Here is a 27,486-nt window from a genome sequence, read left to right as displayed (position 1 = left end):
GAGAGAATCATTGATCAGCTGCCTCCCGCAAGTCCCCCACTGGGGAACGAGCCTACAATATGGGCATGTGCCCTTGACCAGAATCGAACCTGGGACCGTTCAGTTCACAGGCCAACACTGTATCCACTGAGCCAAACCCACTAGGGCATATAGTTTTTGTTTTTGTTTTTTTTTTTAAATAACAGCTTCATTGAGCTGTCATTGATATACCACGTAATTCACCCATTTAATTCACCCATATGAAGATCAAATGAGACTCCCTGTGCAAGTGTTTTGAGTATCAGTTGAGATACATTGGGATGACCTTGCTCAGCATCTTATTAGTTCAGGCTTTCAAAGCTCTTCATTAGGCACAGAAACAGTCTAATTTTTGTTGTTGTTTCAGACCACAGGTGGGCACCTGAGCCAGCAGGACATGGAATCCCAGATGAGGGAGCTCATCTACACAGACGCAGAACTCGTTGTCACGCCCATTATTGACAATCCCAAGGTGCGGAGAACACCCCACCCCCGCGGGCTGGGTTTTCCATTTCACTGAGGACTGAAGTCTGGGTGATGTTTTCATTTCTGTTCCTCTTGTCGTCCGCTTGGATTTCGTTCGAACCACACACATGTCTACACGCCTAACTCGCGCCCTGTCTGTAGCCCTCTCTCCTTCCTGCCTGGGCGGTGTTCTTCCTGCCCCGCACCGCCCCTGCCTCCCATCAGCCCAGCGGGCCCAGGAGTGGCTGCTGAATCAGACCTCAGACCTGAGTCTTCGAGGCCTTCCTTTCTCAGCACGTGCTTAACGTGGATCGCTCCAGATGTTCTAGTTGATGGTGTTATGAAGGCAGATGGCAGTGAGCACCACTCACCAGGGTGGGCTGATCACAAAGACCACGCCCTCTCATAGGTTATCAGGACGAAGGTGGGCGGTGGCAGACCCTGGGAGCTGGGGGACTCTGGGTTCACTTCTATGCCAGGGGATTCCTATTGCTTCCTGTCTTTTGAAAAGCAATGCTCTGTTACTAGGGATGAGTGCCTTCCTTGAAAAAATGTCATTTCTCAGTCCCTTTGTTTTCTGTTGACGCCCAGTCTCCAACACATTCCTCCGCTATCTATCCTGTATGTGAATTTTTTAAACTGTCTTTTTCTGTGTAAATTTGTGACCGTTTCCTCTCATCTCATTGGGGAACATTGCTCTGGTTTAGAGTAAATGGGTTGTTGGATGTGTGCGTATTTGCTACAAAGACAGCATTTCATATAGATCACCCAGCGATTTTTACAACAGAGCGACTTCTTTTTATGAGTTTAGATATCTGGCAGAATAACTGGATATTACATCAAATTTAATGGGTAATGGGACATTTTCCCAGTGGACCTTCTAGAACAATTTGTGAATTTTTTAAAACCATATTCTCTATTTTTTTATTTCATCTTATAGCCACGTTTGGTTGTTTCTGGGAAATGTTAGCTGTTTTTTAAACATTCTTACTATAGGCTTTTATTTTGAACTGATTTTAGACTTCTAGAAAAACGTTAGAAAATATTAGCGTTCCTCCCTATATACCTTTTCCCCAGTTTCTCCTAATGTGAACATCCTACAGGACCGCAGTGGTTAGCAGACCCAGGGGTTAACCTTAGCACGGTGCGAGTTTTGCCAGCTGTGACCCTGACGCCCCTTTTCTGTTCCTGGACCCACATTTCAGTTTATGTCTCCTTGCTCTCCTACGGGCGGTCCTTGTCCTTCCCGGCCCTGTGGTCATTTCCTGACCTCTGCTTGTTCCTCATGACCTGGACACTTGGAAGTGGTCAGGTTTTTGTAGACTGTCCCTCCACTGAGGTTTGTCGAAGGCTTTCTCTTGATGAGAATGAGGTTGTCTATTTCTGGCAAGAATACTACCAGCCAAGGCCTTAAAAGCGCACTGTGGATTTTGGAGAAGTGAGACATAGAAATGTGATGGTTGAATATTTAAAAGCTTCAAGAGGAAGGACTCCAGACGCATGCGCTTTCCTATTGAGGCTGTCACAGCTTTCTGGAGTGATGTGGCCTTGAATTCAGCCTTCAAGTCCTGGCCATTCCTACGACCTCAGTCCACCTCCTGCCTCTTCATAAACCCTGTCCCGGCCACATCGGCCAGAAGGGCTTGCTGCCTTCGCTAATGCTTAAAAACACTCCTCTCGTGAGATGGTTTGTCTGATTATGTCCTGCCTGTTCTGCGCTGTTACTTCAGTTTTGTTGTTGTTTAACAAATGTCTGTGTTGTTACCCGAGTGGCAGCTCTCTGACAACAGGATAACGTGTGTGTGTGTGTGTGTGTGTGTGTGTCCGTGTCCGTGTCCCTAACACTGAGCATGGGACCTGGCAGGTCTCCAGCACATGTTTTGTTCAGTGACCAAATTTCTCACCTAGAGGTAAATTAGCTTACACGTAAGCCGCAGTAGGGCATCTCTTTCATGAAGCTTAATTTTGCTGCAAATATCAATGGAAATGATCTTATTTTTATAAATTATCATCCATATTTGTATATTTTAATCTTAAAGGGCACTGTTGAATTCTTATGGGTGACAAATTTTACAGCATTCCTTTCTGTCCTCACTAATTTATAATCTGATCTAGGCGATAAATCAGGAGCCAATGTCTGTCTCAAAAGGTGTTTTTTTTTTTCTTTTTTAAACCACAGATCATGAAACAACCACCAATTAAATTTGATCCAAAAATATTGCATCTACCAGCGTATTCAGGTAGGCTCATAAAGGTTTAGACACTTTGCAGATAGACATTTAATAGCATATGGAATATTTTATTCATGAATAGTTAAATTTCTATTTTCTTGCCAACTGGTTGTCCTCTTGGCAGTGCTATGCAAATTGTAAACGACCTGTAATCCATGTGTGCCAGCTTTTGACAGTACTCAGCTGAGTCTGGGATGCCCTGTGCTCTTGTGGGTGGGAGAGTTCCTGAAAAGCTGGGTGGGTTTTCCTGTTACGTGGGTGGGCCCTTCTCCTGCCCTTCCCCTGGGTAGAGCCCATTGAATTTCCAACATCTGTGGTGTTATTGTGGGTGTGGAGGGTTGGAGACCACAATGAAGAATTGAGAGTCTACTCAAGGAAGCCAGGGCAGTTGAGAATGGGACCAGATGGTTCACTTTTGTGGGGATGGTGTGGAAATGGATGTTGGGGTTCAGCCCCAGCAGGTCCAGGGGTTCCCAAAGGTGTGGATGGAGTCGGCGAAGAAGGGCGACTGTGTCAAGCAGCACGGATGGACTGGCTTCTGGCAAATGGAGATACTTAAAAGAAGATTGTTATGTTTCCTTTCACCTACTGGAAAGTCTGATTTAGGGTGAACGTCAGAAATTAAAACAATAAAAAGAAATTTAGAGAGAGGTCATCAATCCATTGCCTCCTGCACATCCCCTACCGGGGATTGAGCCAGCAACCCAGGCATGTGTCCTGACTGGGACTAGAACCAGCAACCTTTCGGTGCATGGGACAATGCCCAACCGACGGAGCCACACCGGCCAGGGCAGAAATGTTTTTATACCATAAATTTGGGTGTATTGTATTTGATAAAGCTATTGAACTAGATCTGGAAAAACTTCATCATCATTTCAAATCAGAGTAGAATCTCTGATTTGAAATAAAATCAAAGTAAATTAAAAACATAAAATATAGGCAAATTTAAATAAGCCATACCAAGTAGAACCACTATTGATGAAACGTAGAGGATTACTATAAAATAATATTCCTTCCCCTTTGCCCTTTAAGTTATTCTGGGAAATGGCTGTTGTAGTTTATCTTGTTTGAAGGTGGAGCTCTGCTCAGCCATGTTAACGGGATGGCATCTCTTTCCTGGTTTCAGCCTGTGTTTGTATACGGACGTGGAGGCAGGATCCCAGGTGACTTCAGCTTTCGTATTCACCTTGTGATGTTGAATAGTAATTTCATTGGAACCGCTTAACAACTGTAAAATCTTTGGCTTTTCCAATATTCTAAGGCTAGATTGCTTTATTTACAGAAAGACTTGTTTCTTTTCATGATACAATGTTATTTAACTTGGCGTTTTGTGTTATTCTCATTTGCTGGATAATTCTCCTTGAGGCATCTCATTTTTTCCCCCCCAGCATAGCTACAAAAGTCTCCAGTGGAAGAAAGTGAAATGAGTATAAAAGAGTGAATGAGAACAGTGTCAGCTTGGGAGTAGTTTGGATTTTGACATTGTGAAGTCACGACTTTTTCGCCTCAGCTTTTGAAGTCCTGTTCCATTTCATTTCTCCCGAGATATTTTCGCGGTGCTTTTTCACGAGGCCCACTTTCAATATTTCCTTTCCTCTGCAGTGGACAGGTTAGTGTCCCTGAAAGACCAGGACTGGAACGACTTTCTGCAACAAGTGTGCTCACAGATCGACTGCCCCGAGAAGACCATGGGCGCCTCCCGGGTCAAGCTGAACCTCCTGTGCTACCTGTGCGTGGTGGCCGGTCAGAGGGAGGTGGCCACCAGGCTCCTGCATTCCCCCCTGGTAGGTGGTTACGTTGTGACAGCAAGACCCCTCGCACGGTCTTTGCAGCATGCCTTCTGCATGCCACTCGTGTATCTATAGCGATTGAAACAAGAGCTAAATTATTAATTCCAATTATAATGCAAAAGGGATTTATCAAGATCATAGGTTTGTCAAAACTATCCTCTGTTTCATCCTGAAGTCTAAGAGCAGTTGCATAGATAGTGATTTTGAACTTGTTTTGCTTATACTCTGGCTTGCGTTTTATGTTGACTTGTAATACTTGTGTGATATTTTTCGCATCTGAAATCATAGGACAGGGATCAGTCTGTGGAATGAGCTGCCCCTGTGGACTAGAGGGTCCTTTATTGGGCCACCTGGTAAACCCCAAGGTTTCTGATCCGACAGTGAAGGGTGACATTGAGTCTTAAGACTTCCCCCCTGGTCATGCTGTTTCTTGGGCTGGCTTGGTTCATGGGGGAGGCCCTAGGAGTTGGGCAGAGCTTTGGAAGTCACCCCAGGAGGAAGTTACAATGTCTGGGCTTTATCCACAGTGGGGCCTCATTGGGAACTGGCTTGAAAATTAAGTCATTTGCTTTCAGGATAGTTTTAAGGTTACTTTTTTGGTACTTGGTGTGTGTTTATGGCGCATTTAGGGAATATAAGTGGGTATGAGAAACTGAAAGTAGTGTTTAGTTTTTATTTTTAGCTTATTCATATCCTCAGTGCTTTTGCATTTTTGTGAATAATTAACTTCTTAGTGCGGGATTCCCATCTCAGTTGTATGCAGGTCTGGTTTTTTAACCGTGCAGTCACTTTCTATGCAGTTTCATGAATGAAATGTATGTTTTCATTTTTATCCTAGTTCCACTTGCTAATCCAGCATTTGCGAATGGCTCCAAACTGGGATATGTAAGTAACATTTATATTTTAATAACTTATCTTCATTATTTTATTAAGTTATTTTATTTTAGGTAATTTCTGAGCATGGAAAACGTTGAGAAGATTTGTGCTAAGGTCATTAAAAAGAAATCAACAAAACCTAACACTTCAGCTAAAACTTAAATTATATCCTTGAAAGGGGTGCCCCCTGCTGGCTTCTTAAAATAGACTCTCTTTAAACAGCATACATGTTTATCAAAAGCACGTCGTCCTAAATACTTAATCATAAAACAGTCTCAGTAATGATGACTGAATCACCGGCAGTTTCTCTAGACCTCCCAACAGTAAGTGTAAAAAGATCTCAAAATAGTCCTTATCCTGATATGACTGTAATTCTCGGATTATATAAAGCTTGTCTGGAGACATTATTAACGTACTCTTTTGAGTATTCTTTATCTAGTACTTAACCCTGATCCTGTGCTTGAATTTAGTTACGCCTCCTGAGTTTGCCCTCGCCACTGTCTTTCTTTTACATAGTACCTACCTCCCTTATGATGTTGTTTAAAGTTGAGTGGGATTATGATCTGTCAGCTCCTGATGGGAGCATGTGTACTTGCTTGTGGGGACAGCACGCCGTGGTGAGAAGCACTTCAGCTAACGCGTTAGAAGGCTCTGGGCTCTGCTTGCCAGTGAGACTTGATTAGGTGACGACCTCTTCCCGAGTCTCAGTTTCCTGGGCAGCCTGTGGGACGAGGGAGTCGCATGGGTTCGGATGCAGACAGACCTGGGTGTGGATCAGAGACTTGCCCTCCCGGACAGATTTGCTTTAACTGCTGAGCTCAGTTTCCTCATCTGCAAAACGGAGGGAATGTATCGACCTCATTGGTTTTTGGTAAGAATGAAACTTGGAATGAGGCAAGCACATGAGATACCTTGCACGTGCCTGGTTCTTAGTGGGGGTCAGTGTATCGGATGTGGACGTGGTAGTTGTTATCATCAAGCTTGTCTGTGTTACTGTCAGCAGAGTCCCATGGGAAATGCAGAGGAAGGGGCTTTGTGAAGTGTGGGGGTGGAAGATATTAGCTGTTCTTCCAGGCTGGCAAAATACGGGGCCGCACTAGTGTTCTCAAGAGGCTTTTGTGGATAAGTATTCTTACACATTGTCTAATGTTACTCTCCCAAGGTAAAATCTGGCATTACAAAATAGGATTTTTAGGTAATTTCTGAGCATGAAAACCGTTGAGAAGATTTGTGCTAAGGTCATTAAAAAGAAATCAACAAAACCTAACACTTCAGCTAAAACTTAAATTATATCCTTGAAAGGGGTGCCCCCTGCTGGCTTCTTAAAATAGACTCTCTTAATCCTTTCCAAATAATGCTTTAAAACATTTTTTTAATAGAAAACCTTTTTTCTATTTAAAATTAAAAAAATATATATCTTTTTTGCTGAAAGTAGTATAGATGTCTCCTTTTCTCCTCCATCAATCCCCCCTCCCTCACCAGCCATTTGTGTATCACCCCCCCCCCCCCCAGGCTTCACCACACCATTGTCTGTGCCCTTGGATTATGCAGATACACATATAAATTCTTTGGTTAATCTCTCCCCTCACCCCTCTTCCCTCTGAGATTGAAGTTTAATTGTTAAACACTTTTGAGGAAAAGGTAGACAAGTCCTCTGCTTAAAGCTTTCTTTTATTCTCTCCATTCAAATACCACTTCCTCCAGTGAGGCCTTCTCTGACCCAGGCCCTATCACCCTGGTAGCATTTGATAAAGGTCCGTAATTTGGCGGAGAGATCACTGTTGAAGTAGGTATGTTTATTTCTTGGCTTTGTTCACATATGGGAAAACAAAATAGAATAACATCATATACCTTTATAAGTTTCTCTCCCATTATAACATGTATTTTAATGTCATTAGTTATTTGTCTAAGATATTTTTTAAAGATACGCCTCTTTCTTAATATGCTACGAACGCCTGACAATTCATTTACACTCTTCTCTGTTTTGGGATAATAAAAATGACAAACAATGCAATAGTGAACATTTTTGTGTTTAAATCTATTTTCTTTGACCTCTTAGGGCACATTTGTACCATTAGAACGAGTGGCTAAAAGGCAATAAAATATTGTGTTAAAATTGCTAAGATGCTCTTTAGGAAGATCGTCTCAGCATTATTCCCCGTCAGTGTGTATGAAGATGCCCTTTAGTTAGAACTTTAGCAGTGGGTATTTATCAGATTTGTCAATCAACTTTACAGAAGTATAATTTGCATATAATTATAAAATTTAAATTTATAAATTTTGGTAAAATATACATCATATAAATTTTACCATTTTAGCCATTTTTAGTGTCTCGAAGTATATTCACAGAGTTGTGCAACTCTCACCACTATCAATTTCCAGAACTTTTCCATCATCTCAAACAGAAGCTTTTGTCCATTAAACAATATCTCCCTGTTTCCCCTCCTCCTGGTCCCAGCAACCTCTCTTCTACCTTTTGTCTCTCCGATTTTGCCTCTTCTGGGTACCTAGTATAAGTGGGATCAGACAGTATCTGTCCTATTGTGTTCGGCTTATTTCATTCAGCTTAATATTTTCAAAGTTAATTTATGTTGTAGCATGTACCAGAATTTCATTTCTTTTTAAGGTAGAATAAATTCCATGTAAATATTCCATGTGAACATTGGTGTACAAGTATCTGTTCAGTCCTTGCTTCCAGTTCTTTGGGGTGTACACCAAGGAGCGGAATTGCTGGGTCATATGATAATCCCATGCTCACCTTGAGGACCCATGTTTTCCATAGCAGCACCAGTTTACACTTCCACCGGCTGTACCTGAGGGTTTCTGTTCACATTCTCCCGATTTTCTCTTTGTTTCTTTTTTTCCCTCTGAGAGTAGCTATCCTAATGGTGTGAAGTGCTAGCTCGTGGTTCTGATTTGCATTTCACTGTGACTAGTAACGGTGACCATCTAGATTTTCATGTGCCCATCGCCATTTGTGTATCTTCTTTGGAGAACGGTCTGTCCCAAGTCCTTTGCCCATTTTCTAATTGGGTTCCTTGTCTTACGTTGATTTGTAGGAGTTCTTGACATATCCTGGATATTAACCCCTTATCAGATACACGATTTACAAATGTTTTCTCTCACTCTGCCGTTTCACTCTGTCGACAGTGTCCTTTGATGCGTAAAAGTTTTAAATTTGTAACTTGTCACTTTTGGTCCAAGGTCCTACCACTTCTTTTGCATGTACTGCCCAGGGCTTCTTTAATCTGGATGCTGGTTGGAGAATGGGAATCCGTAAGAATCATTTCTGTGCCCGAGCTCCGATGACACGAGCACCTCCCTGTGGTTGTCCTCTGAGTCCGACTGGCTTCCCTCCGGGCCGCCTGTATCTCTACTTGGAGACCCTGACAAGTCTCAGCCCAGAGAACATGCCGGCATCGCTAACTGAGCGCAGTTCTCACCAGCTCTCACACTCAGCATTCTCTCCACATTACAGAAAAGATTCCCATCAAACGAATTTTTTGTATGAAATAAACTTTTCCACATCACCTGAAGTGATGTTTATCAGCTTTATTTCCTGCTGGATCATGAAACAGAAACACCACCCTAAGACTAGTATTGGTTAAAATAGAACAATATTTGTAAGACTTGTGGTTGTAAAACTTTGTATTAAAGTGAATATATACATGGTGGGGCAAAAGTAGGTTTACAGTTGTGAGTACACAAAACAGTTTATTCTTGTATTATTGTTAATTATTGTATTATTTTCCCTGTGAACAACTGTAAACCTACTTTTGCAGTGACCTGTATATGTTTAACACTCATAATAATAAGTAGTAGTATTTACTATACACACACACACATTCACCCGTCTGCTAAGAGGTAGAACAGAGACCTTTAGCCAAAGACCTCTGTGCTCAGAAATAAAAATTACTCTGTCCGTCTCTCTGGTTAAGCCTTTGGAAAATGTGTTCCACTTGCTGTAGGAGCACAACTTGTTCAGCTTTTCCACGGGTGAGCAGGCATGCTTTGCGGTGTCCCGCGCGCATTTCTCCGGGCCCTGCACGCGGGGGAGTGTGTCTCACCCGCCTCACCCGCCTCATCTCCTGTCAGTGCTCGTCCTTACTTAATGGAACTCTCCCGGGGGTCGGTTTCCTCAGTCCCCGACTCTCCTGCTCACAGACTGTTTTCTCTCCACTTACAGACGGGCCAAGGTCGCTCGCGTGATTGGTCTGCTGGCCTCACACACAGCCGAACTTCAAGAACATACACCTGTTATTGAGGTAATTGCTCTTAGTCCTGAAATGTTACGAATGACAGAAGGGAGTGTCCCTCATTTTGTGACTTGGAATACGCAGATTTCATTGCCCTTCACGAAGGTCTCTCCGTGGGATTGTCCCGTTGCCATAAAACGATGACCTCCATAGACCTTCAGGCTCAACACCAGCTGGACATAGAAAACATGTTCTGTAATTGAAGGGGTTTGCGGCTCTATCGTCTGTCACTTACGTTTGGAGGAGGCCCGTTTCCCGAGGGAAAGGTTTATGTAGGTAGAGGTCCCGGGGGGTCTGCCGATGAGGACAGGCCGTCGCCAAGGCTGGAGCTGGGAGCCTCCCACTCCCACTGGGGGTCCTTGTGCCTGGAGACAGTGTGGGCTGCTGCCGTGGGAATTCCTGCAGGTCTGGGCAGAGGGCAGCTGCAGCCACCGGGCCTGTCAGTCGCCCTGGGTGATGTGCCTGCGGCCTGATCCCCCGCAACTGCTGCTGCCGCCGCCACCGAGAGCCTTTGGCCCGGCAGTTTTTGAACCGCCCTTGTCCTCGTGTCCTGGGCTAGTACTTCCTGCTCCTCCGACTGGCACCTCTCACAGTATCTCCCACCTCCTGTTGCTGCCCCTTATTAATCACTGCATTCCGGATGGTGCTCGGGTGGGGAGGGGCGGGCATCCATTCCTGAGCCGCTTGTAGCCTGCGTTCCTGCACTGTCCTCTTTAGGACATTTGCCCAAGTGACGCTCGGGAAAAGTCATTTAAAAAGGCACGATAGTGTGTATTTGGCCGTCTGGACGCCTGTTTGAATTAAGCACACTGTATTGTGAACTAAGTCCTGTCGGACCATGCGGAGCTGGGTGTTTCCTGTGATGCCATCTTTACTCAATGGGCTGTGATATGGAAGCAGCCACTAGAGGTCACCCAAACACTGGGAACGAAGTTTCGCAAGTTCAAGAATTTACCTTTCAACTTCAGCAAGAAGCAGGCTTAGCAGATAGAGCTTTTTTGTTTTCATCTTTTCCCTGTTTTTTTTCTCCTCCTCCTCCTCCTCCTCCTCCTCCTCCTCCTCCTCCTCCTCCTCCTCCTCCTCCTCCTCCTCCTCCTCCTCCCCCTCCCCCTCCCCTCCCCCTCCCCCACTCCTTTCTCTCCTTCCTCTTCTCCTCCCTCCTCCCTTCTCCTACTTTCTCCTCCTCCTTTTTCCTTCTCCTTTTGAGTTTCCACCGTGTGAAATGAAGCTGCATTCCATTGGTGATGAAGACCGTAGGAGATGAATGAAAGCCAGCACAGCTCTCCAGCAAAGTGCAGTCAGCACCTTGCCCGTGACCCAGGGGGTAGGGCCCCGGGAAGCCGGCTGCGAGCCTTAGCGCAGGGCTCCTTGGACAGGTTTCTGTGAAACTCCCAGTTGGGTGTTTGTAGATCGTTTTTCAGTAAATTATTAATAAAATTTCAGGTATGAGATACATTCTGATTTCTCCAGTAGGTTTACCGTTAGCAGATACTAAAAACTGTGGTTGAAGATTCTATAGACCTTTTAACGGTATAAAACCTCATTTTATTATTCATCTTTGTTTCCCACAGTCCCTAGCAGCAAGGTAACATGTATTTCAGGCACTTAGTCAATGTCAGAAGATTTAATAAATGATTAAAACAATGGTAGGAACATATGCTGGTGTGATTTGTTACAAAGAGGGAGAAGAGACCGGGGGACATCTGTTGTCCTATCCTTGGGATGTAGTTTAAATCTCTTTCATCTCATTCTGTCGTTATTGGCTACAGAAAAGAGCTGAGCATCACCTCTTGTATGTATTTAGAAGCATTTATTCAATTCTTCATCTTTTTTATAGAAAAATATGGCCTGATTCTTAGGCTTTTCCTACTAGATCACGCATTGACCACCCAGTAATCACTGGGGTTCCTGTGTGTAATAACTTTTAGGAAATAGTCCTGGCATTTTGATACATATTTGTAGTCTCAAGCATGCAGTGGATGTAGTTTAGGAAGTTGATTATAGAACCCTAAAATTTAGAACTGGATGGAATATTAACAGGTGTACTAGTTTGACCCCTTCAATAAATGTTTTCATTATGGAAAATTTCAACATACATAAAAGTAGAGAGACTGGAATATGAGACATCACTCATTTCCAGGAATTATTAGCACTTTGCCAACCTTATTTGTCTGTCATCTCTTGCCCTCTTCTTTCCCATCTTGTTCCCTCTCTCCTCTCCTTCCTCTCTCTTCCCTCTTCTCCTCTCCCTGTAGTATTTATTTTTTTAAAAAACCCAGCCAACCACACCAGTTCCTTCCTGGTCAGGGCACATGCCCGAGTTGTGGGCTTAATCTTAGCAGGGGCCGTGCAGGAGGCAGCTGATCGATGATTCCCTCTCATCACTGATGTTTCTATTTCTCCTTCTCCTCTCCTCTCTGAAATCAATAAAAACACATTTTAAAAAGTAAAAAAAACAAAAACAAAACATTTTACTCATAAATACTTCAGTATATGTATCTAGCAGAAAAGGATTTAAAAAAATATAACCACAATACCACTATCACACTTAAGGCCACAAAAAGTTTCTAAAATTCTTGTGGTGTTAGATTTTATAATTAGGCTGACGATTCATTTTGAGTTAATTTTGCATAGGGTGTTAGGTGTAGACAGAGTTTTTTTTATTTATTTGCATCTAGTCAACAAATATTTAAAGAGCACGTTCTTTGAGCCAAGTAATGGGATAGGCGTTGGAGGCATAGTGATGAGCGAAACAGGTGTGGTCTCTTCCTCCTGGAGTTTCTAACGGACAGCGGACATTACACAGAGAGAGAGGAGGAAATACCAGACACTGAGGGGACCAGTGACGTGGGAAGAAACACAGGGGAGTTGCTTTAGTGGAAGGGAGAGGGGATCCTGTGCTATGAAGGAGGAAATGGTCATTTTAAAAAAATGTTTTTGAGAGTTAGGTTAAGTTGAAAACGGACATTTGGATTGGGTTTGCAAGACGAGTGTGGGACAGAGAGTTTTGGTGACTCGTGCTGTAGAAACCAGATTGGAGAGGCTGTATAGGAAACCAGGGCTGAGCAGGTGAAGATGTATCTAGGTCAGGAAGTCTGGCTGTGAGTGTGAGGCACATTTAAATGCTAACGAAAAAGAGCCACTGCAGAGGGAGGCATCGAGGATAGAGGCGAGACATGGGCCACTGGAGGTGTATGATGGGCAGAAGGGGATGACCTTAGACCAGGGAAGGGGCACTTCTCCTGCTGTAACAGGAAGAGAGGGTGAGTAAAGGTAGATGGAGTGGGGGGCAAGGCTTGGTGGCGGGAAGATGAGGGAGCTTGTCATCACAGAGAATGGGAGAGCTGCCATAGGCTTTCATAGGAACCAAGGCTGTGATTAAGAATTTAAGGTGGAAGAAGCCGATTTGCCCAGGTGTGGGGTGGTCTCCAGAAGATGTTTGGGTTCCAGTCCAGGGAGGGCTTGAGTCTGTGGCAAGGCGGGAGTGGCTACTTCCAAACGCTCTCCGATACGGCCCAGGGTTTGCGTCTTACTCCCTGAGCCCAGGCTGGGTGGGAGAGAAGGCGGTGGGCTTGGCTTCAATGGTCTGGAGTTTAAAAACTTATTAGCTGAAGGGCTCTGGTTAAGGCTCTTGAAAAGATGTGCATGCAGGTGAGTGTTTGAAGTTGAGAGGTGTTGGCGGCACTGGCAGGGCCCCTGTGTCTGGGTGCCCCTGTGTCTGTGGGTGCCCCTGTGTCTGTGGGTGCCCCTGTGTCTGTGGGTGCGTCCTCACTCCTGCAAACACTCCCACACTCTGGCTTTCCAAAGGATCTGTGATTCAGGGTCTCACAGGTCACATGACACTACCTTCCTCGCAGTGCCCTGCGCTACTGACCCCCTGCTCACTCTCCTTGTCCACTGAGGACACGGCTCCTTGCTCACCACCTTCCATTTCACTTGCACTGCATTCATTAGTTGCTTCATTGATGCATTCATTAGTTGCTTCTTGTATGTGCCCTGAGTGGAGATCAAACCCATAGCCTTGGTGTAGCTCTAACCAGCTGAGCTACTGGGCCAGGGCCGACACTGTGACCATGTCTGGCTTGTTCATAGCCCTGAGCTGAGACTGATGTCATTTAAAAAAAAACAGTATTTTAAAATTAATTTCAAAGAGGAAAGGAGAGGGAGAGAGAGATAGAAACATCAATGATGAGATAGAATCTTTGATTGGCTCCCTCCTGTATGCCCCACACCGGAGATCAATCGAGCTCACAATCTAGGCATGTGCCCTGACCGGGAATCGAACCATGACCTCCTGGTTCAAAGGTCAACGCTCAACCACTGAGCCACGCCGGCTGGGCCCGGTGTCATTTATAATCCTCCACACGGTTAGTGTCGGTGAATCTGCCCTTGTGTCTCCCTGCTAAACAAACTTGTGTTTTGGTTAGTTCTTGGACAGCACAAGAGGCAAATGTGTTGAACAGGATGAAACGAGTTGAAAACATTCAGGCCTCTGTGTCGAGCGAATATTCAGCCAGGATGCCGAGTGGATATCATTTGGGGCATCGCCATATTTTAATCACTTTTGCATACAAATGAAACATCTTACCTCAAAGAATTCTTAAACGGCATGCTTCCTAAGTTTTTATAATGATGGAATTCATTGAATTTCTTACCTGACATCTTGTAGAGCAGTTTTTACCTTTTGTGTTTTTTGCTTTGACTAATTTGCCTGCTCGTTTTACCCGAGCTGTGAACACACCTTTGTTGCAATATTTTCAGAGCAGCAGCTGTGGGGCTTATACATTGGAATGTGATGTGTTTAGTAATCCTTGCGAACCCAGCAAATGCCACATTTAATTTTCTATTAGATGAAAGAAACACAGAAGGAGACTTGGTGGTGGAAAGAATTGCACAAACATAACTAATCAGAGCTGATCCCTGAAGCAGAAAAATGCAATTTAAAATGAGCTTCCTTTGTATTTCTGTTATTTGAGGAGTGTTGAAGAGATGACTATTAAGAATATAGTAGCAAGTAAGTAATAGTTATAAATAGAAAGCTCAAACAGTATTGGCGTAATGTTCTTTGTGTCATAACTTTGACATATCCCAACATCGAAAAGACTCAGTTTTCATAAAGGACAATGTGATTTGGTTTCTTAAGAAAACATGTAGCCAGCCATGGTGGCTCAATGGTTGAGCATCGACTTACGAGCCAGTAGTTCACGGTTTGATTCCAGGTCAGGGCATATGCCCAGCTTGTGGGCTCGATCCTCTGTCGTGCCAGAGAAACCTAATCAATGATTCTCTCTCATCATTGATGTTTCTCTCTCTCTCTCCCTCTCTGAAATCTATAAAAATATGTTTTTAATAAAAAAGAAAACTTTGTGCAATGGGCATAATTGTGTTATGATTCCAAATTAAAATGTCATTTAGCCCTAGCTGATTTGGCTCAGTGGATGGAGCATCGGCCTGCGGACTGAAGGGTCCAGGGTTCAATTCCAGTCAAGGGCACATGCCTAGGTTGTGGGCTCCATCCCCCGAAGGGGGCATGCAGGAGGCAGCTGGTCAATGATTCTCTCTCATCATTGATGTTTCTATCTCTCCCTCCCCCTTCCTCTGAAACCAATAAAAAAAAATATATATATATTTATATTTATATAGTCATTTAAAAACCCTCAATATACAGGATGGAGCAAAAGTAGGTTTATAGTTGTGAGTGTATGAAAGCTTATTCTTGTATTATTATTTACTAGAGGCCCCGTGCACGAAATTCATGCACTGGGGTTGGGGGGGGGGGGTCCCTCAGCCCGGCCTGCATCCTCTCACAGTCCAGGACCCCTAAGGGGATGTCCGCCTGCTGGCTTAGCTTGATCCTTGATCTCTCTGGGGATCGAGCCTAAGCCAGCGGTCAGACATCCCTCTCGCAGTCCAGGGCTCTTGCAGTCCAGGACCACTCTCTCCATACTGCCTGTCTGCAGTGGAGGTGGGAGAGGCTCCCACCACTGTCATTGCACTCAGCAGCCGTGAGCCTGGCTTCTGGCTGAGCAGTGCTTCCCCTGTGGGAGCACACTGACCACCAGGGGCAGCTTCTGTGTTGGACCTCTGCCCCTGGTGGTCATTGTGCATCATAGCAACTGGTTGTTCTGCTGGTCATTCCACCATTTGGTTGATTTGCATATTAGGGTTTTATTATATAGGATTAATTATTATTTTGCATATGGACAACTGTAAACCTACTTTTGTCCCACCTGGCATGTAAATGAAATCCCTGCCTGTAGGTGCAGAAGGGAGGACCGTCGGGAGAGTGTGGAAGCACTGGCATGTATGTCTGGCACCCGATTGATGAGTCTCTTTCACCATTGATATTCCTGTTTCTCTTCCACTCCCTTCCTCTCTCTGAACCTATAAAAACATTAAAAAACAAACCCTCCTCCCCCAATATCCATATATTGGATTTCTGAAGCTGAAGAAGAGCTTAGCAAATCTATTTTACCTTTTTTGTTCTGTTTAGTAATGGCATTTTAAATGCCAGTCTGCCTAGGTCATCAAACACTTATTTTTCTCCATGGTATTTGTCATTCATACGGTATGCTTGTTCACTATTCTTATAGTTTTCCTTTTTACTAGTAATATTTTTTTAAAGTTTTACAATAATAAGGGGGAAACTACCCAAACAACACTGCAGGGAGACACTGTTCACCGCTCTCCAAAGCTGACGTAGGCAGCACCGTGTCAGGCTGCCGTGGGGTTACTAGCATGGACTACGTGATGCGTGTCTGTCTGCGCTGTTCTGTCGTGCTGGAGGCAGTTCAGACAGTTTCATCTCTTCCAGGATCTGCAGCATTAAGGTGTTTTAATTTCCAGTGATGCTTACTGACCCAGAGTGCCCATGGGCTATAAGATTGAGAAAAGCTGTGAGTCCCTGTCCCTAGCTTTGCGAAGCAGTGAGCTGGGTATGGGTTTTGAATTTAGCGTGAGGTTGACTTAAAAAAAAATTAAACCTTTTATTTTGAGATAATTAATAGATTCATATGAGGTTGTAAGAAATAATCCAGAGAGATCCTGGGTATGCTTCATCCATTTTCCCCAGAGGTTGCATCTTGGAGAACTAGAGTAGAATATTGCTGCAGGATATGGACATCAAAACAGTTAGGGAACAGTTTCAACACCCCAAGGACCCCTTAGACTGCCCCTTTTTAACCACGCCCACTGCCCTCTATCACGTGTCCTCCCCTAACCCCTACCCCTGGCAGCCACTAACCTGTTTGCCATTTCTATACTCTTGTCATTTTGAGAATGTTGTATAAATGGAATCATACAGTATGTAACCTTTTGTGATTGGCTTTTTTTCATGTTTAGCACATTTCTCTGAAGATTCATCCAGAGAAAGGAGCCAGAAAAAGGAATATGTAGTGTGCGATCCCATTTACATAAACTCTAGAAAATGCGGATTAATGACAGAAGGTACACTGGTGGCTGTCTTGGGAGGAGGAAGGAGTAGGATGGAGGGATTAGTTACCAAAGGAACCGGAGGGAACACTTGGGGTATTGCCGTTTTGATCGGGGCTGCAGGTGATGACGTCACAGATGGTTACCTTTACATAGCTGCAGTTTACGGTATGTCAGTCATAACTTAACAAAGCTGTTTAAAAAAATACCACACCCACAGTGTCCTCCAGTACCTGACTACTGACTGCGAGCTCACCCCACACGGACACCACTCCTCCGGGTTCTTGTTTACAAAAGGGCCAGAGATCACGTGCTGGGATAGTGTCACTTTGTCGAGTGGTTCTGGAAGCTTTCAAAGGCCTCCTTTCAGTGTCTATGCTGCCGTCTTTGCCGACGGTGAGCAGCCTTGTCTGTGCGCCACACGCGGAGCCACGTTGACCTGGAGCAGGTTTCCGCACTGTCTTCCCTGCTCCGAGCTCCCTCTCAGGAGGGGGCGGACTCATGTGCCATCGGAAACCTTCCTCCCCCGCTTCCTGGTCACCGTGTGATCCCACTCACCCCTGGTCCCATGTGTGCATTCCGGTGACGAGGGGCTGGGACTGTCTTAGCATCGCCCTGGGAAATTAACTGTGTTCGATACATGCTGCTGAGGGTCAACGTGGATCGTATTGAAGCTTTGGGAAAATATTTCTATTCTCAGGTTTTTGAAGGAATCATTTAAAAGTGTAATGCAATGTGAGAGTTTTTATTTGTTTAAAAAATTTTATTTTATTTTATTGATTTCTTACAGAGAGGAAGGGAGAGGGATAGAGAGTTAGAAACATCAGTGAGAGAGAAACATCGATCAGCTGCCTCCTGCACAACCCCTACTGGGAATGTGCCCGCAACCAAGGTACATGCCCTTGACCAGAATCGAACCTGGGACCCTTCAGTCCGCAGGCCGACACTCTATCCACTGAGCCAAACCCGTTAGGGCAATGTGAGAGTTTTTAAACGGGGCCGTGCTAGGGACCTGGCATGGTAGGCGCTGGTGCCCGCCCTGGCTGTCTGGGGAGCTGGCGGAGACTTGCTGTAACTCCCCCCCCCCCCCCCCCCCCCCCCGAGTCCCCATCTCTACAGTTAGCGCAGCACTTGCCTCGCCGGGTCAGTGAGGCGGCGAAAGTGCTTGGTAGCTGACCAGTGCCCTCCAGACCGGAGTGCGTTTTCCCGGAGGTGTTTTTACTGTCATTGGGGACAGTTACTATTTTTTTTTTTTCTTTCAGGAATCAGGCCCATATTTTGAAAATCATTTGGAAACTGCTTCTTAAAAATGGAAGGTGAATTCTGGAGAGAGTCTTGCCTTTTACATACAGGTGTGAGAACAGAGATACATATCAAGTAATATACTTTTTTCTCTCTCTCTCTTTTCAGGCAATTACTCTCCTAACCGAATTAATTAGGGAAAACTTCAGGAACAGCAAATTAAAACAGTGCCTGTTGCCAGCCCTCGGGGAGCTGCTCTATCTGGTGGCCACCCAGGTGAGCCTGTCTGATTGAGATGAGCCCCGCTGCGCACGGACGCGTTCTGACATATCCCGGCCGGCGAGTATTAATAGCCCATGAAAGTTCCCTGACTCTGCCGCTGAGAGCTCGCCCCAGGAGCTGAGGAGAGATGCTGCTCTGGGGGAGAGAGGCTGTCGGTCGCTCCCTGTCTGTCTGGCTGTCATCTTCCCTCCCCTTTTTTGCTTTCGAGCAGCAGTTTTCAGCCGGTGTGCCGCAATATTCCCGTTGTTTCTAAAAGTAGATGTCGAGAATCGCTTTCCCTGGTGCTTACTCTACTTGGATGGAAGCGAGGCTGTTTTAACAAAGCCCCCGTCTGTGGCCATGACAGGCGACCGCATGTTATGCTAGCCAACCTGACGAGGGGATTCTGCCCCTGGGCCCACGAAAACCCGTACGTTTTCAGGAGAGATGAGGGCTTTTGTGGGCCTGTCACTTTGAATATATGTCAACCTCAGAATCTCAAGTCCGTGCTGACCGAGGAGAGGCTGGCCCGGAGGGATGGTGCCCGCTGTGTAACAGACCTAGCCCGCCTGCGGGCGCTCTGCTCGCACCCAGGGTACCGGGAGGGCGGAAGGCGGAGAGGGAGTCTGCGGAGGACGTTACAGAGCCACGCAGTCGCAGTTTGTGTGGCTTTGTCCTTCTGTCAGGGATGCCTCCCACCCCAGTCCAGGTGTTCTCACTTTTGCGTTTTTTTGGTTCAGCCCATAATCATCTCTCACCTGGCCTGTCGTCAGAACGCCCAGTCTCCTTGCTTTGCTCTTGTGTTGGTAAAAGTGTGTTTTCCAGACATCAGCCACGGCGAGCCTGTTACACACACGAGAGACTGCAGGTGTCGCTCCTCAGAGGCCCTGTCCTCTCGTGTTGCTCACGGTCGTCAGTCCCTCCAGTTGCTTCTAGGCCCCAGTGCCCGCCTCACCTCAGCCTCCCTCGCCCCGCCTCGCTCACTCCTTCCGCCACACTGACCTCCCCCAGCTCCTCGCACGCACCCCCTGTGCCTGCTCCTGCCTGCACACCTCCGTCCGCACCGGCGCTTCCTCCTGCTCGCGGTGGTTCCCAGGTGTCTGCGTGTTCTCCCTGCTCGTGGGTCTCTTTAGAGACCTGGCTGTCAGCAGTGTGAGATGGAGCCACCCGTCTAGCCTTCCTCTAACCCAGCGGTTCTCAACCTTCTGGCCCTTTAAATACAGTTCCTCATGTTGTAACCCAACCATAAAATTATTTTCGTTGCTACTTCATCACTGTCATGTTGCTACTGTTATGAATCGTCATGTAAATATCTGATATGCAGGGTGGTCTTAGGGACCCCTGAGAAAGGGTTGTTCGACCGCCAAAGGGGTCGTGACCCACAGGTTGAGAACCGCTGTTCTAACCCCTTACCTGCTGTGGTTTTCTGTATAGCGCTCGTCAATAGGGTGGTTTCTCTGTCAGCCAGATCCTGTTGCCATTTCTCAGTTCTTCTCTAGCTTCTGATGAGGGGATCGATCAAGATCCTATGTAACAAAGCAAGCAATAGGCGCGGTACCAGTCTGTGCAGTGCAGTCAGAGGCTCTCCCCCTCCCCCAGTCAGATCGTAATTGACGGGGTAAATCGTGCTGTAAAGAGAATATTAGGAAGTTTTAGAGAGTTGGTGTATTTGAAACGGCACCTTTCTCTGGAATGGGTTAATCTCGTTTGTGCTGCGAGCGTCACCGCCTTTTCTTCCCCTTCATTTTAGGAAGAAAAAAGAAAGCACCCCGGAGAATGCTGGGCTGTTCCCCTGGCTGCGTACACGGTGCTAATGAGGTGCCTTCGGGAAGGGGTAAGGCCCTTTGTTGTCTGCCCCGCGCCCTCCATTGTCATAACCCTCCCGGCAGCAGCGTGGGATTGTAGCCTGCAGCGGTGCGGCAGCTTGTCAGGCAGGGATTGCTCCTGAATTTCAATCCTGCCACCAGCCACCCTCAGCAGGTGCCCTCCCGCGGAGCAGGCGGGAAGCGAACCAGCGTTCTCCTTCCTTTTCAAAAGGTGGTAGCAAATAGAAGCCACATAAGCAGCTTGTAATAACGTATTCTTAATCCTTCCCGCCTTGAAAGCCACCGAGACACCAGTTTGGGAAGCGAGGTGAGGTGTGTGCAGAGAATGTGCTGCGAGCCTCAGGAGCCCCGTGATGGGCTTGGCAGGCTGCTATTTTGCGGTTTGGAAACCGGGCGCCTTCCACGAGTGTCCACTGGCTTTCATGGTAGGTGGTGTTGATCATGTGAGGTGACTTCTCCGTTTACTCAGGTCCCTCCCCACGCCGCCCTTCATGGCTGTGCGCCAGCCGCTCGCCAGCCTGCCGACTGTACAGTAGTGCCCACGTGGAACGTGAAGGGTTTAGTTACTGACCTCAGAGGGTGGCATTTTCTGTTTGCTTTAAACCATTTGACATTGTTTCCCCCAAGGCAAAGCCATGGGCTAAGAACATTCCTTAAGGAATGAAGAAAATATGTCACAGTAAACATCTTCCTTTTGAGTTCACTGCACCCCTTCCCCTCCCCCGTGACCCCCAAGTGCAGTCTGAAGACTTTCCAGCTTGTAGGGTTGATATGTAGTCAGTTGTCCTGATGGGATGTGCATGACGCTGGGAAATTATATTGTATCAGTAACAGGGCAGTTAAGTCATGTTTACCTGTAGTCAGAGGGTACCTTTAGGTGTCATTCAAGGCCTCCAGCGAGGCACACTTGGGGGTTCACAGATGAAGAAGGTGACATTTCCATGCACACTCAGGTCCCATCTGTCGTGGAGAGAAGATAAAGATATCAAGTGGAATATGTCAAGGAAATAAATGCAGAAGAACACAATATAGGAACGCAAAGGAGAAAGGAGTCCTCCAGGAATTCTTTTCACAGCGTAAAAGCAATTTTAGAAACTTGGTGTCTTTAGTTTTTAAAACTCAGGTGAATGCCTAATCAAAGATGATCCATTCTAATTCACGAGGTTGTATCCTTTGTTAAATATCTTCTCTCCTCTCCCTCGCATATTTTTCACTGTATATATAATAGGAAGGATAATGTTTGATATCCAAGTGTACTGTTTTAAAATTATTGTTAATAACTGTAAAATAATGACATTGTTTTGTATTTTAGAACATACACAATTTTTTTTTGTTTTGGTAGGTTTGGCAGGTCTGTGTATTTTTCATAAAGAGGGGAACTTCCAGAACTCTCTCACTTATGAAAATTTTATGTCATATATTTGAAAAGTAGCAACGTTTGTGCTTTGGCAGCATATTCACTAACATTTTCCCTGTGGCACAGATAAATTAGGGGGTGATCGTACCCCCTACAAAAGATTCCTATCCTTACAAAAATATTCAACTGTAACAGTTCTTTTGTATATATGTCTAATGTATTGAGGACATAGTTGGAGGTAAATAATTTCAAAGCCTTTTATCTTCAACATTTACAAAATTTTTCCATGTGGAGAGCTTCCTGAATCTAGGTTCCTTTCTTGCGAACTATCTCATACACAGAAGAGTCTATGAAATGTGTGTGTGCAGGTAAGAGCACACACTCTCAGACACGCGTGCTCTTAAAAGCAAAAAAGGACCCCGGCTGAGAGGGTTCATCCCGTCCCTCTTGGATCCCAGCTGGTTCTTCCCTTCACGGAGTAGCCGCTATTCCGACTTTGGTGATAAATATTTCCTGAATTTTTTAAAAATTGTGGTTCCATCTTTGAACCACAATTGCTAAGTATTTCATTGATTGTTTAAGGCTAAACTTTATATACATGGAATGGCACCATATCCTTTTGAGACTTAATTTTTTTCTTGTTGTTAATCCTAATATGAGGATATTTTTCCCATTGCTTTTCAGAGAGATTGGAAAGGTGGGAGGGAAGGAGGGAGGGAGGGGGAGAGAGGGGGAGAGAGAGAGAGAGAAAGAGAGAGAGAGAGAAACATCCATGTGAGAGAGACACATGGACTGGTTGCCTCCCGCAGGTGCCCTGACTAGAGGGCAGAGATTGAACCCACAACCCAGGTTCCTGCCCTTGACTTGGAATCGAACCAGCGACCCTTCAGTGTGCAGGCTGATGCTCTAACCACTGAACACACTGGCCAGGGGGAGACTTAATTGTTTTGCTTAAAGTTAGGCTGGGGTTGATACACGCTGATTGTGCAAACAGTAGCTTCTTTTTTTTTTTTTTAATATATATTTTTATTGATTTTTTTACAGAGAGGAAGGGAGAGGGATAGAGAGTTAGAAACATCGATGAGAGAGAAACATCAAGCAGCTGCCTCCTGCACACCCCCACTGGGGATGTGCCCGCAACCAAGGTACGTGCCCTTGACCGGACTCGAACCTGGGACCCTTCAGTCTGCAGGCCGACGCTCTATCCACTGAGCCAAACCAGTTAGGGCAAACAGTAGCTTCTTTATACCACTGTATGGTGTGTTGTTGGAATACGGCTCAATGTACACACATGTGTGTATGTATGCGTGTCAGTTTATCCCCCCACCAGCAGGGTGTAGGAGGACCCATAACCCACGTCTTTTCGAACATTTGAATATCAAATTTTTGTCCATTTTATGGACACTAAATGGTTTTTCATAATAGCTTTAATATGCATTTTCCTGATACTAATGAGAATGACCATCTTTTTCAATTTATCTCATTTGTGTTTTTTTGTTTCCTCTTTAGAAAATCAAGATTTTCTATTGCTCTGTAGGATTTCTGTACATTCTACCCCAGCCTGTTATTATAAAATGTTTCAAATTTTATTTATTTTTTTAATTTTTTATTTATTTATTTTTTTTATTGCTTAAAGTATTACAAAGGGTATTACTTATGTGTCCTTTCCCCCCCCCACCCTTGACAGTCCCCTGGCCTCCCCTACCCCCCAGTGTCTTATGACCATTGGTTATGCTTATATGCATGCATACAAGTCCTTCAGTTGATCTCTTACGCCCCTCCCTCCTGCCCCCCAACCCTCCCCGGCCTTTCCACTGCAGTTTGACAATCTGTTTGAATGTTTCAAATTTTAGAAAAGGAAAGAAAACTATAATGATCACCCTTATTTCTATTACCTAGATTCAAGTTTTTAGCATTTTACTTTTTTTGCTTTGTTATAATACATATTTATATGTTCATATATATGTGTATTTATTATTTACTTTTTCATTCATTTTCTGAACTGTTAGGAAAGAAATTGCAGATGTCACAGCCCTCCGTCCTCAGGGATTTTCATGTGTTCTGGATACTCATATGTTGCGTGTATATGTTAGAGATACTTTGCAATTTGTGGTTGGGCTTTTCATTTTCTTTACAGTGTCTATTGATGAGCAGAAGTTCTAATTTTTAATGTAGCTAAATTTACCAGTCTATTCCTTTGTGATTTGTGATTGTTTGTCTTAATTTTCTCTACTCCAACATCAAGATAGTCTATTACATTTTCTTCAAAAGGTTTTAGAACTGTAAACTGTTAGTAATTGTGGTGTGTGTGTGTGTGTAGTGCTATATATGGGTACAGTTTATTTCACAGGTATGTTTTTATTGCCAGCCAGTGTGGCTCAGTGATTGAGCATTGACTTATGAGCAGGTCACAGTTCGATTCCCCATCAGAGCACATGCTTGGGTTTTGGGCTCGATCCCCAGTATGGGACATGCAGGAGGCAGCTGATCAACGATTCTTTCTCATCATTGATGTTCCTATCTCTCTTTCTCCTTTCCTCTCTGAAATCAATAAAAACATATTTTAAAAAATGTTGATTTTAAAGAGAGAAGAAGGAAGAGGGAGCGAGAGATAGAAACATTGAGAGAGAAACAGCAGCATCCATTAGCTGCCTCCTGCACTCCCACTGCTGGGGATGGACTTCACAGTCTGGGCATGTACCCTGACCAGGAATCTCACAGGTGACCTCTTGGTGCATGGGATGACATCAACCACTGAGCCACACCCGCCAAACTACAGTTTTATTTTTAAAAATAAATGTAGATAATCAGTTGTCCCAAAATCATTTACCAAACCCCCCCCCCCCCCCCCCGCACTCTGCGGTGTCCCCCCTGTCATATCAGTGTACATTGGTTTTTCTTTTTCTGGGCTCTATTTGGTTCTTTTGACCTATTTTCTACCTCTGTGCCATCTATTTTACAATATTTTTAAATAATTTTTTAACATATGGAGAGTTTTCCCTTTCTAATGTAATTTTTCAAGAATTTCTTAACTATTTTTATTCCTTTTCCCTTGTATTTGATTTTTAGAGCCAGCTTCTCAAGTTCACCTGTTGGAATGTTGATTAAGGATCTGTCTATGGCCCAGCCGGTGTGGCTCTGTGGTTGAGCATCGATCTAGGAACCAGGAGGTCACGGTTCCATTCCCGGGCAGGGCACATGCCTGGGTTGCAGTCTCAGTCCCTGGTGTGGGGTGTGCAGGAGGCAGCCGACCACTTATTCTCTCATCATTGATATTTGTATCCCTCTCCCTTCCTCTCTGAAATCATTACAAATATATTTTTAAAAAATGAATGTATCTATGCCCTGGCCAGTGTAGCTGAGTTGGGTGAGTTCCTCCCATGCAACGAAAGATTGCTGGTTTGATTCCCAGTCAGGGCACATGCCGGGTGCGGGGCTGGATCCCCAGTAGGGGGCGTGCAGGAGGCAGCTGACCAATGTTTTACTCTCTCCCTGTCACTTCCTCTCTCTCTCAAAATCAATAAAAACATATATATTTTTAGAAAAGAATACATCTGTAAATCAATTTGGTTAATATTAGAAAAATGAAGAGACTAACAATAAGAAAAAGACCTTTGTTTCTTTAAAAAAATACTGGAATAATATGACAGCTGATTTTGAATTCTTGATGGCAGTCAGCTAATGTATTTTATTTATTTCTTAAGTTAACCCTCAGATATAGGTCCTATTCTTTTAAAAAATATGTTTTTTATTGATTTCAGAGAAGGGAGATATATAGAGAGATAGAAACATCAGTGATGAGAGAGAATCATCGATTGGCTGCCTCCTGCACGCCCCCCACTGGGGATCGAGCCCTTGACTGGGAATCCAGCTGAGACCTCTTGGTCCAGGGGACGATGCTCAATTCACTGAGCCACCATTGCCAGCTTGGTCCTATTCTTCACAGCTAACATTACCTTTATTTTAGATGTTAATTTTGTTATTCTGTTTTGGAAAAGTAGGCATGTAAATTATAATTATATTGTCCCCAAAACTTTTTTTTTTTTTTTTGTCAAGACTACCTGTGTAACTAGACAACCAAGGTGTCTGGGCTGCCTGTCACTACCTGAGCCAATTAAGCAGAGACAGGGTTGAATCTTATATGAGTGTTTATCCCAGTCCTGCTGCCAGCATGGGAGAGCAGCAGGTCATCCAAAAAATCTCCTCTGCCCCCCACCTCACTATAAGCCAGATGTTAATATTGGGTAGAAGGACAGAGGTTCCATGGGGAAGTAGGCAAAAGGTAGGCCAGATGGACAGTTTACAGGGAATGGGGGCTGGAGATTTGCACAGGCCTGTGGGTATGCAAAGGCTGAGGGTCTTCAAAGGGCTGACAGCTCTGGTTTCTGCAACAGGTTGTTAATCTTCCCATGGTCACAGGCAGCTCCCTGACGGGGAGGATGGGCTGCATTTCCAGGTGAGCTCCCAGGTCCCACATGCAATTCCCAGCCAGGGTAGAATGTGCCTCCTTTAATCAGAACAACCTAATCATAGTTAACAGAGCATGATTAATGTTTCTTACAATTCTAGCTGATCCCCAATATTCTATTTCTTCCCCTATCACCTGCAGTACATTAGATCTGCTTAACACCATTAAAACATAGTACAACTATTCATTAAAAGCCTAATTATCATAGGCTTATTTCATAGGATCATTTCTAATCATCGTAGCTTTTATCTTCATGATATGGTGAAGCAGGTCTTTGATTTAAATGACAGATATTAGTTTAGTTCCGTTATCCCTTCTGAAGAGTTAATTAAGCAGAAAATAGCGCCAATCCTGGTGCTTGTGTGATGTCCCTCAGGGGATTCCAGGGGGACCGGGATGGCAGGAGGGAGTTGAATTGGCCTGACAGTCTCCCTGAGTTGTAGAACACTGGGTGACACATGGCCCCTTTCCATCCTGGGTGCTCAAGTAGGTGTGGTCTTCTGGTACTAGGAGTGAGTCCTTTAGGAATTGACTGACAATTATGCTCTAAAGCACACGGTAAGGTATTTGAGAGGTCCCACATAATAGCTCCTCTCCCCCCACATTCAGGGGAAAAGTTTCAGAACCTAATGAGAAATGAGACAGAGCAAGGCATATGGGACAAAAATGGCATATATATAATGGAACTAGGGCATATCCTATATAATAAAAGCCTAATATGCAAATCAATTTAATGTCAGAATGGCCGGTCAGTGGAGGGCGAGGCTGGTGAGTGGGTGACACCAGGCCAGCCAAGGCAGGTGCCAGCGGGCAGGGAGAGGGGATGGCGATTGGGGGGGGGGAGGGGGAGATGGGGGGGTGACGGTGACTGGCAGTGGTGACTGGCAGTGGCGAAGGGGCGATTGGGGGTGGGGCCAGCTGCTCGCCAGCCAGCGCCATCCCCCAATCAGCCCACGGGTCACCTCGCCAGTTGTCTCCTGCAGGGGGAGGCCAGACTGCGGCTTAGGCCCACTCCCCATGGGGAGCCCTCCCCCAAGGGCTCCTGGACTGTGAGAGGGCATAGGTTGGGCTGAGGGACCCCCCCCCCCAAGTGCACGAATTTTCGTGTACTGGGCCTCTAGTATGTACATAAAGCGCTAGGGTATATATGTACATAATGAGAACTAGGCATATCTGTACATAAAGAGAGCTAGAGCATATACTAATATGTACATAATGAGAGCTAGGGCGGAAGACATAGCTACATCTATGGGCAAACAGGCTTC

General features: G+C 45.1%; 1 protein-coding gene across 3 annotated transcripts in view; it reads left to right on the top strand.

Annotated features, from left to right (window-relative positions):
* Positions 1-27,486, top strand: part of ULK4 (unc-51 like kinase 4) — a 251,976-nt gene that overhangs the window by 20,099 nt on the left and 204,391 nt on the right. For all 3 annotated transcript variants that reach the window (XM_036333255.1, XM_036333256.1, XM_036333257.1), the window contains 7 exons: positions 386-490; positions 2,663-2,723; positions 4,317-4,498; positions 5,343-5,389; positions 9,567-9,645; positions 18,478-18,585; positions 20,321-20,404. In XM_036333255.1, coding sequence (XP_036189148.1) covers positions 386-490; positions 2,663-2,723; positions 4,317-4,498; positions 5,343-5,389; positions 9,567-9,645; positions 18,478-18,585; positions 20,321-20,404 — 666 coding nt within the window. The remainder of the gene's footprint in view (positions 1-385; positions 491-2,662; positions 2,724-4,316; positions 4,499-5,342; positions 5,390-9,566; positions 9,646-18,477; positions 18,586-20,320; positions 20,405-27,486) is intronic.

The sequence above is a fragment of the Myotis myotis genome, unplaced genomic scaffold (genome assembly GCF_014108235.1).
Source record: "Myotis myotis isolate mMyoMyo1 unplaced genomic scaffold, mMyoMyo1.p scaffold_m19_p_13, whole genome shotgun sequence".
NCBI lineage: Eukaryota > Metazoa > Chordata > Mammalia > Chiroptera > Vespertilionidae > Myotis > Myotis myotis.
This window is presented reverse-complemented; position numbering and strand designations above follow the sequence as displayed.